The sequence below is a fragment of the Monodelphis domestica genome, chromosome 2, assembly GCF_027887165.1.
Source record: "Monodelphis domestica isolate mMonDom1 chromosome 2, mMonDom1.pri, whole genome shotgun sequence".
NCBI classification, from domain to species: domain Eukaryota; kingdom Metazoa; phylum Chordata; class Mammalia; order Didelphimorphia; family Didelphidae; genus Monodelphis; species Monodelphis domestica.
Window position 1 is genome coordinate 372,146,477 of NC_077228.1, and position 19,133 is coordinate 372,165,609.

Sequence of the window (19,133 nt, forward strand, 5' to 3'; positions counted from 1 at the left end):
TAAGTGACTTGCCCAAGGTTATACAGCTAGTTAGTATCCAAGTCTGGATTTGAATTCAGGTCTTCCTAACTCTAAGTCAGGCACTCTTTACACTGTGCCCCCTAACTGCCTCCTTAGGGGTAGGAGAGATCAAAGGAGTGCTAGTTCTGGATTCTTCCAGTTGTCAACTTCACAATAGTCCATACTGTGTATTAGTAAAGATGAGTTAACATTATAGTGAATTACTGGTAAAATCTAGATCAGATTGCTTACTATTTCAGGAAAGTGCAGGGAAGGAAGGGAGAGAATTCAAAATTAAAAAAGAAAAAAGAATGTTCATTGTTTTCACGTGTAATTGAGGGAAAAATAAGATATTACAAAAACATAATGAATTTTAAGAAATATTTATTAAGTCTTATTGGGCACAGAGCATTGAATTTGAATGGTTTAGTTAATTGAAAATTTTAAAAATTGATTAAAAAATGATAAGGTCCCTGTGCTCAAGGAGCTTGTTTATAATCTAGCAGACACACAGATATAGGCACATCCATTTGTTTTGACTAAAATAGCATTATTATACTGTCTTATATTAGTAGTTGACCTCTACTTTGGGCAAGCAATAGCAGGGGAGGTGACTAGGGTGGACATTTGAGGGGAGAGAGAAAAGATGTTGGTTTCAAATCTTGCCTCTGACTTTCTACCTTCAATAAGTGTCAATATACCTGGCTCTTGGTTTCTTCATTTATAATGACAGCAATAAACTAACTGCTCTCTGCAGTCCCTCTCCTGTTCTAGATTCCTGATCTTATTGGGACATATGGTCTGACAAAGGATACTCCTTTCATAAAACTTAATATGCCTGAAATTTTTTATTCAATGATTTTTAGATTATTTAAAAATCTGGATCTGTCCCAGAAAATCTAGAATGGATAGTTGAAGGATTTAAAGACATTTCCGAGATCAAGTTTTAAGTTAACAAAGACTTGCTCCACCACAACATTTTAAAAAAGTCACCAAAAACTTGGCCAAGCATGATTTAATTCATCTTGCTGAATCATTTAAACATAAATTTTAGTATTTTAGGGTCACCACTTATTCTAACCATATGTTGTAATTCTCAATACTTGACTGGCTCACCACTTTCTTTTTTCGTTGTACTCTAAAAAATGCCTATCTTTTGTCTATGAGTTTTTGTCAATGGCATCTTGGGTGGGGCAGTGGATAGAACATGGGACCTAGAGTCAGGAAGCTGATTTTTGTTTCAGTTGATTCAGTTTTGTCTGACTCTGTGACCCCCATTTGGGGTTTTCTTAGTAAAGATACCAAAGTGGTTTGCCATTTCCTTATCTAGCTCACTTTACAGTTGAGGAAATGAGGCAGACAGGGTTAGGTGACTTGCCCAAGGTCACAAAGCTAATAAGTGTCTGAGGTCAGATTTGAACTTAGAAAGATGAGTTTTCCTGACTCCAGCCTCTGCACTCTATCCACTGGATCACCTAGCTGTCTCTTCTTCCTAATTACCAGCCCACTTGGTCTAACAAAACTTATTAGTGTTGTGCCCAGTTCCCCTTAGGACCCCATTATTCTCTCTTAGCTCCTTAGCTAGCTAATCTGATAAACCAATCCATGTTAATGTGTTAATAGACACTAATATATGATGCCTCTTAGAAAACATACATTTTCATAGAGATCTCCTAGAGACAATCCATTAATGCAAAGGGCAAATTATAAGAATAGTGGAGATTTGTGTGAAGGCCAGTGAGGGAGATTATGTTGTTGAGAGGTGCTTTCTGGATCCCTTAAATCAAGCTGTAGGTAATTAATTCCTTTATAGATAGGGGTGACTCAGGTGCATACATGGTACTGATATTTCATCTCCCTTCATTTCAACCTTCTGTTAACAAGTCCTCATGACTGTCTAGACCTGGCCTGCACTAGAAGGTCCCTGTTACCTTTTATAATTTGTTGGTTTGTTCATTTAAGCATGATTTTTATTAGTAGGAGGAATTTCTGGTTGGAAACCCTCCCTGCTAATTTAGAGTTAGTTATGTAAGTTATTCATTGAGATACCTGTGGCACTGAGAGCCTTATACTTTGTCCACTGTCACAAAGCTAGTGCTCATCAGAGATAGAATTTGAATCCAGGTTTCCTGATGCCAAGGCCAGCTGTCCACCTTCTATGTCCTACAGCCCATTACCACCTTAGTCCCAAAGAGAAAAGCTTTTATTCTTAAATAATATTTAAGAGCCATAACCTTCCAGATACCACATGGGGTAATGGAGAGAGAACTGTGTTGGGAGTTGGAAGACAGACTCAATGTCTACCATGGCCTAATTATGTAACCCTAGGTGAATTACTTAACTTTAGTATCCCTGGAGATTCTCTCAAAGGCTTGGTAGGTGCATAATAAATGCTTATTGATGGGGAGTTCAGTGCTAGATAGTTCAATGGATTGAGAGCCAGGTCTCAGACACTTCCTAGCTGTGTGACACGGGGCTAATCACTTAATCTCTATTACCTAGCCCTTATCTCTTTTTTGCCTTATACCTAATCGGTAATATTGATTCTAGGAAGATAAGGATTTTTTTTAAAAAAATGCTTATTGGTCGACTGAACAATTGTTTATATGCACTTGAAGTGGGAGTTCCCTTTCAGTGGGTTCCCTAAAGCAATGAAATCATGTAGATAGATCTAATACATCCAGATAAAGCACCTCCCAGAGGTGACCTGTGTTGCAAATTCTGGGAAAGCCAGAGAATCCATAAGGTTTTTTTTGGGGGGGGGAGAATTTGGTAGGTGCCATTCAAGAGACTGTTAACATCCAATTCCTCTTAGGCTGGTACATATATCTTTACTCAGAATAAGAAAAATTTCAACTAAAGACTTTCTTAATTAAATCTTGCCTGATGCTAGATTACCATTCAGAGGGCAGTGGTGGGCTCCTCTAATGAATGAATTCCACTCCTGCCTTTGACAGCTGATTAATGCATTAATTATACTGCTCCCAAAGTTACTTCTTTTAAGTCTCATAGAATGTATATGTTATACCCATGTGGCCTTGAACTTGCCTCTGGACATTTATTGAAAAATAAAAGCTCAGTTGCCAACGTGAATAGCTTGCTTTCTTTTCTGGGGCAACATAAGATGGAAAAAGTTATAGGAACCAGAAGCCCTGGCCTTTTGGTTTTCCCATATCGAGCAAGAGCAAGTGATATTTTTGCTGATGCAATGTCTTCGGAGAAGTCTAGTGGTGTATGTTGCCATACATATTTTTTTTTTCACAGGAAAAGGGGTGAATGATATCAAGCCACTGAGCTCATAAGTACTACCCTGGCAGTCAGCCACTAAAGTATAAATACTTTAAATGTATGAAAGGAAATGTTCGTTCTGTTGTTTAGAATTGGACACATACCAAGGAGGTAAATTTAATCTTCCTAAGGGCTGCTGCTATAAGCTACAATGGTATATACATACATTTGTTTATCTCATTCCTGATCTTTTTGTCCTTCCAGTTCTACATTATGTATTAGTATGATGAAGCATTTCAGCTGGGTCTTATATAAGAGCATCATGTCAGCCAATTGCTTGTGTCCCCAGAATGCCATTGTTAGAAAACCTCAGTGTGATATAATCTGTGGACCTATTTAAGACTCTTCCTAGAGATGCAACGAGAAAGGCCAGATTCCAAAAGAAATAAAGCTATAATAGAATTAAGTTGAGAAAAATACGCCAGAGCCATGTTTCATGTTGTACTTGTTACTTTTTAGCTTTTAAAAGTGTTTGCAAGATTTTTGTTACTTTCCTTGAATAATTACAGTAGAGGGTGGGGAGGGGGGGGAGGTGGAAGAAAAGCAATACAATTTTACAGATTTAAAGCAGTTTGTGAAAACTCCACAATATAATGATTGAGAAAATGCAGGTTTATACGATCCATGCTGTGTATATCACAGATATGCAAATGTTATTTTATTAAAGTGAAAGATATACAGTCTCTGCTTTTACTTCACTCCTACATCTTAAGTAATCAGGACAGGCTCTTAGAAGAAATCTTTAATTACTATGAGTATGTCATTAGTTTGATGGGGAATGAGTGATGTTGCTCTATTTTACTGCCTTGTGTAATATAGCCAGTTGCATCATAAATTCATTGACCTCATCTTAAATGATGAATTCTGGACTAGATTCATTAATTCTTAAGTGACAGTTTTTTCCTCCAAAAATTTTTTTCCTATGAAACTGAAAGATTGCTTTTCTGTCTTAGGTCAGTATCCTGGAATGTAATACAGTAAAAAAGGGGAAGTGTGCTCTCTTCTCTATCTTTTTTTTTCTCTTTTATCATTCTTTTTCTCCTTTCTTTCTCTCCCTCTCCTCTCTCACATTCTTTCACTCCTCCCTTATTCCCTCATTCCTTTCTCTTATTCTCTTTATTCCTCTCTCCTCTGTCTCTCATTCTTTCTCTCCTCTTTCATTTGCTCTCTCTTTTTCTTTCACTTTATCTCTCCCCTCCATCTCTCCCTCACACTCACACACATTTTCCTGCACGCAAAGCACAACACAGAAATTAGAGTGCAGGGCAATTTGGTAGACAGTCATTTTCACCAATACATTTTGGGATAGAGCAGAAACTCAGTGTGATAACTGCTACCCTTTTCTTCTAGTCAGGTGTTTTATTTTAAACTTGTGCTCTTTCATCATTTGTACCCAGTGATTGATATGAATAAGGGACTACAGGGTCAGGAGATAGCATGGAGTAGTAGATGGAAAAGTGGGCTGGAGTAGGAGTTTTATGACCCCAAGTAACAGAAGACCAGGGTTTAAGTCTCAGCTCTGATACTTACTAGTGTTATATTCATAGACAAATTCCTTACCCTATATAGGTTTGAGTTTCTTTTTCTGTAAAGGGGTGATAATACTGTCTTCACATGGCTGTTGTGAGGAAAACATTTTGTAAACCTTAAAGTGCTATAAAAATGTGAATTGCCATTACCAACAAAGCATGGCAGATGAGCTACATTTTATATGAATTGGTTATGCTACTGATAACCCTTCTGGTTTTTCATATGAATTATTAAAAAATAAGATAGATTGAGGAAGAATTTTCAAGCAAGCTTTTTCTGTGTTTTCCTGGAAAAGAAAAATATTTCTTTATATGGATGTGACTTTGGAGACCCCTAGAGACCCACAAATCAATCTAGGAATAAAATGTCCAAGTATTTCTGTAGGCTCTTCAAATGATGACTAACCCCCTAAAATAATATAAAAGGAACTCAGGAAGGCTATGGGATATTTGACTTTTAATGACTGTATCATCATCCATTAATGATATTCTTCATTATAGCTGCCCCTCATATTTTTTCAATAATCTTTCCCTTTATCATCTTGTTAATTTCAATCTTAGGTTTTTGTTGAATGCCTAATTTTGGAACATAATAGCACATGACCAAGCTCCAGAGTTGAGATTAAATGCCATGTCATGTGTATGTTGGTTAACTCTATGGCAAAAATGATCAGGTTTCTAAAATACATATAGCTACATCAGGAGAATTCAGTGCTTGTTTATAGCATAATCATTCTTAGAGGGCCCACTTCAGTCTGAATACGGATCTTCACCTTCAAAGCATTTATGAATATATTTGTCAAGCAAACTCATTCTTTCTCACCCCATTAGTATGTCAAAAGTTTTTTCAGCCCCTTAACTTTGGAGGGGCTTAAAACCTTTAATGTAGCAGTGATGACATTATTTTCCCTAGCACTGGGCCAAAAGCAGTTTAGAAAATGCAATTCAGAAGCCTCCTTTGTCATTCCCTAAGGAAACTTGGGAGGTATCCTTTCTTTTCGAGGGACTATTTAATTTTTAGACCAAATAGAAAAGGTACAAAAGGAAAGCCTTTGAAAAGAAAGTGGTGATGGGTGCTTACATTGTTGTTTCATGCTTATTATTGCTGAGGAAAATTCATGCAAAAGAAGGAGTAGAAAGGAAGTGGGCGGGTTTATACAGATAGACACATGGACGCCAAACACATACACGGCACATACAAAAACACTCACTAGAATGCCACCACTGTTTATAATCAAGGAAAGCTGAGAGTTAAATGAGATGAGTAATCAAATGCCCAGCATATGTTGTTTTTGCATTGTTTATGTGGCCAATCGTTATTAAAATTAATCATCTTTTTAATGCTGTCCATTTACAATAGTTGTTTGTTTAAAATAAATAAATAAACCCTTTAGCAGCAACAGGCAACTTAATGCTGGCATAGTACTTCCGGGAACAACAGACATCAGTACACGGTACTTTATTGTGACATGGTCAGAAATGCAGTCAACAAACTCTTTGCTAACAGTCTTGGAACTCTATGGGCTGTAGAGTTTGAGCACTGAGCTTAAAAAAAAAGAAAGAAAGAAAAAGATTAAATGTGTGTAAAATTCTGTCAAAAAAGAAGTAAGCCACTGAAAGAAACTATTGAAAAATTTGACATCTGTTTATCTGTTTATAGCTATGGCAAGATTACTCATTAATTCTTGTTTAAAATGCCATATGAAGGAAAGTCATTTGTGCAAACAAGGCTCATATTTGAATTGTAGATCATGTCTTCACCATCTGCGAGAACTGATGGTGTTGCAAAATTAATGTGTTAATGAAATCACAATAATTTCTCCGAAGTAATGGGTTCTGAAGCCTAGAATGACTATTTTTTGAACTTTGGTGTCTAGTGATTTCCAATTGGGAAAAGCTTTCATCCCTTAATTAGTTCTGCAGCCTTACTTTAAAATGAATTTGGCGAAGCCTTCCTCACACTAGGAGTAGAGGAGGTTCGGAGGGTGGCGGGTGGGGGTAGGGGAAGCCATAACAACTTTTGGAAAATGTTCTCTCATGTTTGAAAAGTTGTTAAATAAGCCTGCCTGCCAAGAAATATCACCAAAAAATCTGACTACTGAGTGAGAGTGGGCAAACAGCTCAAAAAATACTTCTAGCTTGCTGCAACATCACAAGTTGGGGAGAACTAAACCTTACACAGACTTCACGACGAGTTCCAAGTTTCTACTTGGAAGGAGAGAGAAGGATTGTTGGTGCTTTGTGGTATCTCTTAACGTAGTGCACTCTGTCCAACATTATTGAGAATGCAGTCAGAAGGGGGAAAATGCCTCCCCAGGAAGAGAGTTGTAAAGGGACATATTGCAAGCCCACTGAACTTTCTGGAGAAGGCCTTTTCTCCAAACATATTTAGATTTGCATTTACTATGGGCCTTTTTTGACAAGTGAAAAAATGTGTGGGCAGGTGTATTTATTCTTCTCTCTCCAATTAAACACCCAGTCACACACACACACACACACACACACACACACACACACATATACACATTCCACGTATGTGATGTTTAAAGTGGAAGGTGTAACTCATTTTTTTAGAGAAAGAATAGAAAAGGATGACATTAACTTATGTGTGGGGTTAATATCAGCAGCTCTTACCCGTCATTTTTACAAATACTTTAGACTTTTTATGTCTCAGAAGAAAGACTCAGGATGTCTGAAAAGCCCTGAGAGAGTATGAAAGAAAGAGCCTTTATGTACAATATGAAACACACTTTACCCAAGGAAATTGCTTATCTCACCTGTTGTGATTTTGTTACTGTGTTGTAGGTATGTGACTGGTGTAAGCACATAAGGCACACAAAAGAATACCTGGATTTTGGGGACGGGGAGCGAAGGCTTCAGTTCTGCAGTGCAAAATGTCTCAATCAGTACAAAATGGACATTTTCTACAAAGAAACACAGGCCAATCTTCCAGCTGGACTGTGCAGCACATTACATCCTCCGATCGAAAATAAAGCAGAAGGTGCTGGGGTACAGCTGCTGACTCCAGACTCTTGGAATATACCGCTAACAGATGCTCGGAGGAAGGCCCCCTCCCCGGTGTCTGCAGCTGGCCAAAATCAAGGGCCTGGACCATCCTCGTCAACCACCGTCTCTCCATCTGACACTGCCAACTGCTCTGTCACAAAAATCCCCACACCAGTTCCCAAACCCATTGCCATCAACGAGACTCCAAATGTCCCTCCAGTTTCTGTTCAGCCACCTGCTAGTATTGTGCCTCCAATCGGTGTCCCACCTCGGAGTCCTCCCATGGTGATGACAAACCGAGGGCCTGTCCCCCTGCCCATCTTCATGGAACAGCAAATCATGCAGCAGATCCGCCCTCCCTTTATCCGGGGGCCACCTCACCATGCCTCTAACCCTAACAGCCCTTTGTCTAACCCAATGATTCCTGGGATTGGTCCACCACCGGGTGGTCCCAGAAACATGGGCCCCACCTCCAGCCCTATGCACAGGCCAATGCTATCACCTCACATCCATCCCCCCACGACGCCAACCATGCCTGGGAACCCTGCGGGATTGCTGCCCCCGCCCCCTCCTGGAGCTCCTTTGCCTAGTCTTCCCTTCCCGCCTGTCAGCATGATGCCAAATGGCCCTATGCCTATGCCACAGATGATGAACTTTGGGTTGCCATCCCTTGCCCCACTGGTGCCACCCCCAACCCTGTTAGTGCCATACCCTGTCATCGTCCCACTGCCTGTGCCCATCCCCATCCCCATCCCCATCCCTCATGTCAATGATTCCAAGCCCCCTAATGGCTTCTCTAGCAATGGGGAAAACTTCATTCCAAACACACCCAGCGATTCAGCTGGGGGCAAGTCAAGTGGACACTCCTTGTCCCCTAGAGACTCCAAGCAAGGGTCTTCTAAGTCCTCTGACTCATCACCCGGCTGCTCCGGCCAGTCGTTGAGTCACGCAGCAGCTCAACAGGAGCATGGTAAGAATGAGGTGGTGGATTTGACTGTGCGGTCCAGCAGCCCCGTGAACAATAAGTTTAGTTTTTCCAGTGTGGTCCAGGGCCCTCAGGATGGTGTGATAGATCTGACCGTGGGTCATCGGTCCCGGCTACACAATGTCATTCACAGGGCCCTGCATGCTCAAGTTAAGGTGGAACGTGAATCTAACAGTGTTGTAAGCATGGCTTTTGGTAGCTCTGACAAAAGGAACTGCAGTACTTGCAGGGACAATAATTGCAATGCCGTTGACACAAAAACTCTGCCTGGTGGTGCCGGTGACTCGACCCACTGTGGGCCCGTCTCTCTGGCCGCCTCAGGCCCTTCAGGACTCGAAGCTACCAGTGCTGCGGTTTGCAATGTCATCGTGAACGGGACAAAGAGCACTGAGGGGTCTAAGGGCTCAGAACAGCCTCCCGAACCTTTGGCTCTGGCGCCTCCTCCTCCTCTCCTTCCGCCACTGCCACTGCCTCCTCCTCCTCCTCCTCCTCCTCCTCCACCTCCTCCTCCACCTCTACCTCCTCCCGCCCCAGCCTCCCAGAAGAAGTCCCAGCAACCTGAGGAGCCAGCAGTGAGTGAATTAGAATCCGTCAAGGAGAACAACTGTGCTTCCAACCTCCACATGGATGGAGAGGCCGGCAAAAAGCTGATGGGGGAAGAGGTCCTTGTGGTGGGTGATAAGACAGACCCAAACCTTAATAACCCCGCGGATGAGGACCATGCCTACGCTCTGCGGATGCTCCCCAAGACAGGCTGCGTGATCCAGCCTGTGCCAAAACCTGCAGAAAAGACTGCCATTGCACCATGTATCATTTCAACGCCAATGCTCAGCACCGGGCCAGAGGACCTGGAGCCGCCATTGAAAAGGAGGTGCCTCCGAATTCGTAATCAAAATAAGTAAAAGGTTTGTAGGTCCACGTGGCCTGTCTCAGTCATGAGCTAAGGGCCTCTCCTCTCTGTCTGTAGATTGGCATGGACATGACTATGTGGTGAGACCAAAGGAGAGGCAGAGATCTAGGGGTTATCAGCTATCATCCAACAAAGAAAAAAAAACCGAGGAAAGAATAGAGATTGGGGTGGGGAGGGAGGTGGGGTGTTACTGTCATAACGATATATTTTGTTTTTGCCTTGTATAATCTGTGTTCTCCAGTCATTGTAGGGTGGGACGATTTTGGAGAGAAGGATGAAGGTTTAGTGGGAGGGACCTCTGTAATCTTTAGTCATGGGGCGGGAAGCTATAAAGAGTCATCTAACTAGCCAATGACCCACCCATCTCCGCCATATTCTACTGCCAGTCACACCACTGGCTAGAACTTTCCCAAGCCATCAAGTTTCCATTATAGTCTTTGTATTCTGTTTGCAAAGATCATCAGTAGCGTCCAAGAGATGAGCTAAGAACAAGCTCTGTTGCCCAGAGCTCCGGACAGTTGCCAGCCAGGCAGCTGGGGAAAATGCTTGCTCTGAGTCTCAGAGGGAGCAGGGGTAAAAGGTCTCACTCTCTACTTGGTTTTATTGGGAGAAGCCTGGGGAAGACAGGGTGGTCCTTTAGGACTGTGCTGCTTTCTTCTCCTGCTCCCTGCTATTGAAATGAGTAGAAGAGGAGGGAGAGAAGGAAGCGGTGCATATAGCAGGGTGGCAGTTGGTGTCTTGGTTCATCTCTATAATTGGTAGTACACTTGAAGGGAGAAAAGAGTACCTTCCTAAAATTGTCAAACTTATCCTTGCTGGGAATCCTGCCTAGTTCTGTTGCACAGAAGGGATCGACATGATGTAGTGGAAAGTGAAGTCACAAAAGAGAATTCCTTTGGGTTCAAATCCTACCTCTGACACTTATTAAGCATATGACTTTGGGTATGTCATTTAACTTTTAGAGACCTCATTTCCTTCTCTGTAAAATTAGGGGATTAGGCTTGATGGCCTTTGAAATTAAGCTCCAAATATCTGATCCTATGCTAATGAGCCATAAGTATTATCTAAAAAGTGAGTGGCTGACCTTTAAGTAAAAGTCAAGAAAGGAAATAAGTCCCAGGAAAGGAGAGCTCCAGAATTATGAAGAAAATATAGCAAATTCCCACTAGGTAAAATCATTTTTATTCTCTCCTGTTGTTTTGGGGGGAAAGTCCTCAGGCTAATGAAGACTACTTCTCCAAAGTTTGGGATAGTGACTTTGTCTTAGGTATTTCATAAACAGATTGCCAACATTTTGAAGTGAAGTCACTAGAGTTTTCTGTTGGTCACCTCAATTGAAAGAGTTTTCTAGGCAAGTCATCTAATCTCATTTCTGTTGCTTACTAACTGGGCAACTTTAGGCAAATCCCTTTGTCTTCCTGGGCTTCAGTCTCCTCAACTATAAAACCAGGGGCTCTGATTAGATGCCCTCTGGATTTCTTTCAGCTACAGTGATCTCATGATTTGGTGAGCATGAATAGCAGGCGGTGAGAATCTGTGATCAAAACCAAAAAAATAACATAAACAAGCATTTTAGGAAAGCTGAGAAAAAGCATGGGGGCATATAACTTTTTACCACATTTTTTTAAAATGTAGAAAACTTCCACTCTCTCAAATGGGCAGCAGGGCAGTTATACTCCCCAAACTGAGAACAGAGGTGGCCAAACCACAAATGGCATCACCAGGTCACTTACTTAGGGATCACTGATGCAGAGGAAAAAGGGATGTCACATTGTGAATAGTCTGGTTTCTTAGTCAAGAATGGGTCCAGGGCCTGGCAAATGGACACTTACAATCATTGGAGAAAATAAAAAGCCTCCTTCAATCAATTTCCAAAGAAATTATAACTCAATTTCCTATGGCTTTTAAGTATGCATGGGGAGTGGTGGTAGGGGTCCTTTATGGTGTTTCTCACATACTGCAACCCCCCTCTTCCTTCCCTTCATCTACTGCCCTGACCCAGAGGGTCAGGAACACTGATGATTTGCTGGCTGTAGCTTAGCAGCTTAGCAACAAAGCTAGTGATTTGCAATTGATAGAGAATGAGATCAACATCAGTAAATCATGTTTCTGTTGTCCGTTGTAGTTTCATGTCACCACACATGGTATAATCTCAGCTTGTTATAAATCATTTGTAGAATCCCACCTCTTCTTGTGACTACCCTCCTGTATATATCTACACGTACACATAAGCACACACATGCCCACACACATACACATGCACATACACAAACTGTGTCTTTCCTTTTTGCCTTTAAACACTTAGTCATATTCATTGTTATTCCATATTATTAGGAGGCAGTGTCATAACAGTGGAAAGAACAATGGCTTTGGAGTCAAGAATTCTGGATTCATTTCTACCTCCCTACTTTCTTTCCTTTTTTTTTTAACCCTTACTTTCTGTCTTAGAATTGATACAAAGTATTGGTTTCAAGGCAGAAGAGAGGTAAGGGCTAGGCATCTGAAATTATGTGACTTGCCCAGGATCATACAGCTAGGAGGTATCTTTGGTCAGATTTGAACCCAGGACCTCCACCTGGTTCTCTATCCACTGAGCCACCAACCTGCCCCTTTAACTCTGTACTTTGTGTTACCCTGAACAAGTCACTTAATCCTGGGTTTCAGCCATAAAATGAAAGGGTTGAACTAGATAGCCTCTGATAGCCCTTTAAGCTCTCAATTTGGGATCCCATGATTTCCAAAGTAGGAACAGTTAAGTCCTAAATAATGGACTTCAAGACTTTTGTAACCAGCTGGCTGACATTGGACTGGTGAAAGATACAGGCCAAATAGAGGTATAGCTGAAGGGATGTCCTGGTCTTGTTGATAGACTTCTCTTATTGGCACTCTTAGAATCATACTGAGACATCTGCTACTAGTACCAGAACTGTTTCCTCCATGTCTTTCCCTTTCTGGTCAACCATTTACCATAATGCATTAGTATTTATTTCTCATTATCTTAAACAGAATCAAAGGGCCGTAGTTGGAAATCAATAATATAATCACCTAGCAAAATGACTGTATCATACTGTTAGATTATTGGTCTTACACAGAAGACTTTCTGGGGATTCCAGTCAGAAGAAATTCTGTCCCTTTGTACATGACTTTATATATTCTTTTGGATAGTATCAGTTGATAGGATTATAAGTGACATGTGTGTGCATATATGATTCCCTGTAGCTACAGGAGAAATTAAACTCAGATGTAGATAAAAACACAATTTAGGGGCCATCCCTAATCCTTAAACCTTTGACAATTTAAGGACCAGTTTTACATCTTCTATAGGATAAGAGGAAAAACCTTCCCTCCAAGTGAAGAGACAAAATGCATGTGCATTTTTCCAAGTGTACTGTCCACAAAGAATTCTATTTATAAAGGGAATATTCTTTTATTTGTCTTTGCCCAAGGGTGGTTTAGAGGAACCATTTGCATTTGTACATTTTCTGAATCCCCAAAGTTTATATTTACTTCTCTTATAACTAGGAGTTCAGAGTAGCCATATGCAAACATTTGCAGATATGCAAAGGCCTACTACCACCACTACCACCCATTTTCCAAAGAAATACAACATTCTGATTTCATTTTTTAAAAATCAGTGGAAAAAACTTAGAGCTTGAGTAATCCTATCACTCTCGTATTTTCCACTCCTAAAGAGAGAACAGTGGGCTCAGAACTGATTCAGCAAAAACAATGCATGAAACTTTTCATTTTGGAGAATAGCTGTTCAGGTTGTTCTTGTACAATTTAAAAATCAAATGAAAATATTGGCCCTTTCTCTCCCTGGTTGTTTTTTCTAGACTCAAGCTGTGTAGTCCTGACTCTTTAGAACTCCTGGAGACTCCTGTCCCAAGAGTTTGGCCTCTTTAGTTTTCTCTGGGAAGGCTGGAGGCAGTGACTGCAGGTTTGGTCCCTTGGAGTTTAATTATTAGTCAGGTCATGGCACCTCACTAACTGAGATGACTGTTTCGTGACAGGGATTTCTCCTCATTAGGGAAACCAAACATGTGGTTGTAGCATGTAACTTCTTGTCAGTTTAAACTCTTCCACAGAATAGTTTGACAGAAAAGTGCTGGCTTTGCCTGTGGTGAAGTTTCTGAAGTCAAACTCTATATTCAGAAAGCTACTCTGAATGCTTCCTTGCCAAAACAACGGAAGAAAAGGCAGAGCAAGAAAAGGAAACCAGTTGAAGTATGAGCTGTTGGGGCACCAGGCCAGATGAGATTATTTAAGGTCCCAATTAATTTGTTATTGGAAATGCTAATTAGCAGCCCAAGTCCCTGATTTTCAAGTTTTGCTTCTGGCCAGGGTATATGTAGTTAGTCAAATCTAAGTTGATGTAACTCAAAGATTCAGTGGAAAAAGCCACTGTGTGAGCGTTATCCATAGACACTACAGTGATTAACCAGGAGATTTTGTTTGCTGCCATTGTCTCAGGTTTGTCAACAGAGGCTGTCTAAAATTAGCTTGCCTCATCTGGGCTGTACTCTCATGCTATATGTTGGCAGGATTATGAGAAGAGGTTTAAGGTAAACCAATTTCGAGTCTCTGAAACATCTGGCTTTCACGTAGTATTTCAGTCCGGTTCCAGTGGAAAGTGAAGGGCTACATGCAACCAGATTACATAAAATAGAGAGACAAAGTATTGGCATATTTTTCTTTCCATTTCTCCAAAAGGTGAACAGGGCATTCCAATTTTATACATTTCCTACAAGGGACAGATGAGCTAAAGAATGACTTCTTATTTAGCTGCATCAAACTTGGGAATTTGCCATTTGCCCTGGGGAGAGAGAAAATTATTTCAGTTGTAAAGACTCCAGGATGTTTCCTAGGGTACCACGAGTTCTATCCTGAAAAGTGCAGCGACACATCTAATCCATTTCTCTAAATCTTACATGATATATATAATATATTACAGAGCTAGGTTGTTCTCCAGTGGAACTTTGACAAAATGATAGAAAACAAAGAGACAAATTCAGATCTTTCTTCAAGTTCCCAGGAATGAAGGAAAGAAAGGGCAAAAATACATTATACTTTTCTAAAATGTATAATCTTCTTCAGATTACAAGCAAGTGCTAGCTAGCGTCCTGGGGTGGTGGTGGTGAAATAAGGGCAGGCAATTTTTTCAAATTTGGTCTCCAAGTAGGCAATCTAATGGTTTCTGTCAAAGAAGTGAGAACTAGGATATCTATATGACAGCAAACCAATATTTTGGGGGCAAAATGAACTGATGTAACACTTTCATGTCTCTCCCTGCCCCACCCCCCCAAAGCAACAACTTGTATATATTTTTGTTACAGAACATCTTTCCTTACACTGAGGAGGCCAAAAGGAAGGAAAGAAAGAAAAGAGGAAGGAGGGATGGAGGGAAGAATGGAGGGAGGGAGGTATGAAAGAAAGGGGAAGGAAGGAAGGAAGAATGGAAGGATGGAAGGAAGAAAGGAAGGAAGGAAATGAATAAGTCTTTGATTGTAGAATTCTTAGAAATTAATCTCTTGATTCACTGCCAATAAATTGCTCCTAGAGGTACTCAGGCAGCAGAAGCTTCCTGATTGGTCAAGATCCAGTCATTCAATATCAGGGACGGACCATACCATGGGGCACAGAAGTTTGGAAATAAACAATACTGTACAGTGTGGAATATTTACTTCATGGAGACCCAGCCCAAACACAGCCTTTTCCAGAACATCATGTCAAAGAGGGTGTGCCAAAAGGAATGAAGAGAATCATGTATTTTTTTCTTTTAATATTCCCAGCATGGAGTTTGTGCTACTCAGTTGCCATTTTAAACACAATATATGTAATTTTCAGAAGACCACTTAAGTCACACCTATATGTCACATATATGAACTATTTAATATTGAAGGTTTTGGGAGGTGGGACAAGGAAAGACTGACTCAAAAAGTAATTATATTTCAGGGGAATTGAAAGGAAATATTTTAAAAGGATAAATGCTCCCACCACTCCTTAACATCAACCTGAGCTAATTCTAAAGAGAAATCTAGAGGGGATACCATCTCAGAGTCAAATTGCTAAGTACCAACTAAGTATAAATTCTCTGAAAATGTGTAAAGTCCCACCAAATTCTGAAAAACACCCAGTTGCAGGGCAGGGCAGAAATTGATTTTATGATGGCAAATTAGAGGCAATCAGGAAGAAGAGTAAACACACTCAAATGATTTCAAGGGTCAGTTGCAAGATCTTAGCTGAGATAAATCAGAGCCAGGAAAGCTCATGATACTTGTAGGAATGACTTTCCACATTTTAAAATGGTTCCTAAGTGCCATAAGCTTTCATTGGTGGAAAACGAGAAAAGCTTTCTCTGATTATCTTTAGGCTTGGCTGTCCTGGAAGTAGTAGAGTGGTTCATCACAGCAGTAGGGATTAAAGATGTGCTTCCAGCAAGTTAGTTGTGTGGCTCCTATGCACATCATCAGGAGATGGCCAAGAAAGATAGAAATGGCTCTCTGGGCAGTCATGAGATCAGGGACCAGGCCAGTGAAAACTGCTGTATTTCCCAAGATGCTTTCCTATCCAGTTAGTTCAGGAATCTCCCTCCTCCTTTCTGCCAGGTCTGGCCCTCTCCTCACTTCTCCTTCCCAACCTCTGGTTTGTTGGCCTCTTTTAATAGCAAGCTGTCCTTTGTCTTGAGTGAAAGGAAGATAGAAACATCTGGCCAAAAATGTTGAAGGAGCAGGTAGAAAGGAGAAATACAGCAACTCTATAGACACAGATGATGTAAAACATTGACCTGAACTCTGAAAATGTAGTGTAAAAAAAAATGTATCTCTAGCTCATTTGCATGACTCTATTTCCTCCAGACATGTTTTTGGTATTTAAAATGAATGGTATTCCTGTACAACATGTGTCTCAATTTGTAATGATATCCTCCTTGCAGCTGGCTTAGTTCTCCAAGTGTTTCTAAAATGTTACTGTCTTAAATTTGAGCCAACCTACAATAACAAATTATCGAGAAGCCAAGTGGCTGAAATACATTTGTTGAAAGAAAGTTGGGGAGGGGGGTGGAGCTATATTTCAGTCTTTGACTCTTGTGTTGGAAATTTGGGCCGCGTAATTTAATCTTCCTCTGTGGAAACCTACACACACACATTTTAAAAATTGTGCAGATTGGATGTTGTGAGGGCAAGAACTATCAGGTTTAAGTTTCTCTACAAAGATCTGTGTCCCATCAACATATTCTTTTTATATTTTAAACCTATATTTAGAGCGATTGCAAGATATTTAGTGCATATGCAGTTAAATGTTAGAACTTTGTCATTATGAATTGTTCGATACTTATATTTTAAATATTTATAAGCTCCAATGAACCACTGAAGCTGCTATTTTAAAGAACCTTATCCAAAAAAGCCTCCCTCCAGAATACTGTAATCTAGTTGTATCTGAACAGTATTACAGATGATATGCAATGAGATCACCATGTATCCATGCATGGATTCCATGTGCTTTTGGTTTAAACTCACGTGCCCTTTTTGGCATATCCAATTCATTAATAATTTTTGTTGAAATTGTCATACCGCAGAGTTGTCTCTGATGAAATTTTTTTTTCTGCTGGCTCCTCAAAAGGCAAAACCATGAAAATGTAAAAATCATAAACTCTTATGGAAAATCCCACTTCCTTCTCATCCTAATACACACTTAGGACTTCTCTTTGCAACCTAAGTGAAGAAGTTATCCCAACCTGATTGACCAATGGCCCCTTCTTGGCAGGTTTTTATAGTTTATTTGGTTCTATAGACTAGATCTTCTATCATATACAGTCAGCTGGAGAGCTAGTCTTTCTCATACTGTTATCATAGGAAACCTGACTGTTATTTGTGGTCTTCATAGGAAGAGAAGGGGCGAAATTAAGTGCCAAGCTCAGTATCCACTTAAACTTAGGAGGTTATAAATTTCAAACTGACCTCAGGCCTCTGGGGTTCGAGCTATTTTATGACTGGCAAAATACAACTTTCTGGTCAGAATAAGGAATAAAGCAGCTTAGGAAAAGGGCTCATAAAGTTTCTTGGACATCTAATAGCTCTTACCAAACAGCATTTTGATGAGTTAAGTGTAAATGAGTCAGAAACATATAGATTAAATTTCCCTTAAAATACACATGGGTTTAAAAATTAAGGCCAAAGTGCTTGGCAAATGCATTTTGGTTTTTGCCAAACCCAAAATGTTTGAAAAATAGTCCGAGCCATTTGCCAAACCAAAAATACATCCAGGTTCCACTGTCCCTCCCATTTAATACTATGGAATTCTAAACATGAGACTTAATGGCTATTTTCCTATGCTTTGAGGTTTGATCAGCATTGAATATCAAATAATGATAGAAAAACTATACTTGACCGTTTGGGGTAGGGGAAGGGTGAGGGTGGGTGGAGAGGGAGACACTTTGTCCAGGAAATGAAGATTAAGAGCCAAGGTTTGGAATTCTAATTCTGATTCTGTTACTTCCTCACTGCCCCAGTCACAGTCATTCTATCTCAGTTCTTTACCTACACAAAAAGGATTAACAAGAACCCCCCAAAAGTTTATATTTGGAATGCTCCAAGATTACTTTTAGATCTCAACTCTTTATAATCTGGAAAGCATTTACAAGATACAGTGGAAAGAGCCCTGAACTTAGGATCATAAGAACTGAGTTCAAATCTCATATCTGCCACTTACTATGTCTATGACCTTGAACAAATGACTTGGCCTCTCTGGGCCTCAGTTTCCCCATCTCTAAAATTGGGCAGGGGACCTCTAAGGTCCTTTATAGCCCAAGATCTGTGATTCTCAGTATGTAGCCAATTTCTAGTACATAATAGACAATTAATAGATGCTTGTTGTTGGTTGATTAGTTGGGTGAATTAATTGAAAGTGAAATTCAGATTTGACTAATCACAATTAAGAGTAAAAGTCCAATTTTTATGGATTTTTAATTTTAGGAGTCTATAAAAAAATATATATATATAAATACATACATACATAAATATATATACTAGGTAGGGAAGGGAGATAACCTTGACAGCTGAGTCTTCATGGCCTTTACTTGATCCTCTGTGAAAATCAATATCCATTTAACAAATTAACTATGTTTATTTAGAATCCCTGGCTTCCTTTTCAGATGCTTAAGATGGTGCCTGGCACATATTAGGTGCTCAATAGATGTTTATTGATTATTTGATTTTAATACTTAACTTTAGAATCACCTACTTTAAAAAAGATCTTTCCTCATTTTCCTAATTGTTAATGCTTCCCACCCCAATGACTTTATATTTATTATCTGTGTACATGGCCCCTTCCCCTCATGGGCATGCCAGTTCCTTAAAAGTGGAAATGATTTTTTAAAAAATTTGTGGCTCTAACGCCTAGTGTGGTGCCTGGCATC

At 40.1% G+C, this 19,133-nt stretch overlaps 1 protein-coding gene across 3 annotated transcripts in view; it reads left to right on the plus strand.

Moving 5' to 3' along the window:
* Positions 1–18,104, plus strand: part of SOBP (sine oculis binding protein homolog) — a 216,220-nt gene extending 198,116 nt beyond the window's left edge. Inside the window, exon 5 of one of the 3 annotated variants that reach the window (XM_056814065.1) lies at positions 7,623–18,104. In XM_056814065.1, the coding sequence (XP_056670043.1) occupies positions 7,623–9,710 (2,088 nt within the window). In that variant the 3' untranslated portion in view covers positions 9,711–18,104. 3 annotated transcript variants of the gene reach the window in all.
* Positions 18,105–19,133: the final 1,029 nt, after the last annotated feature.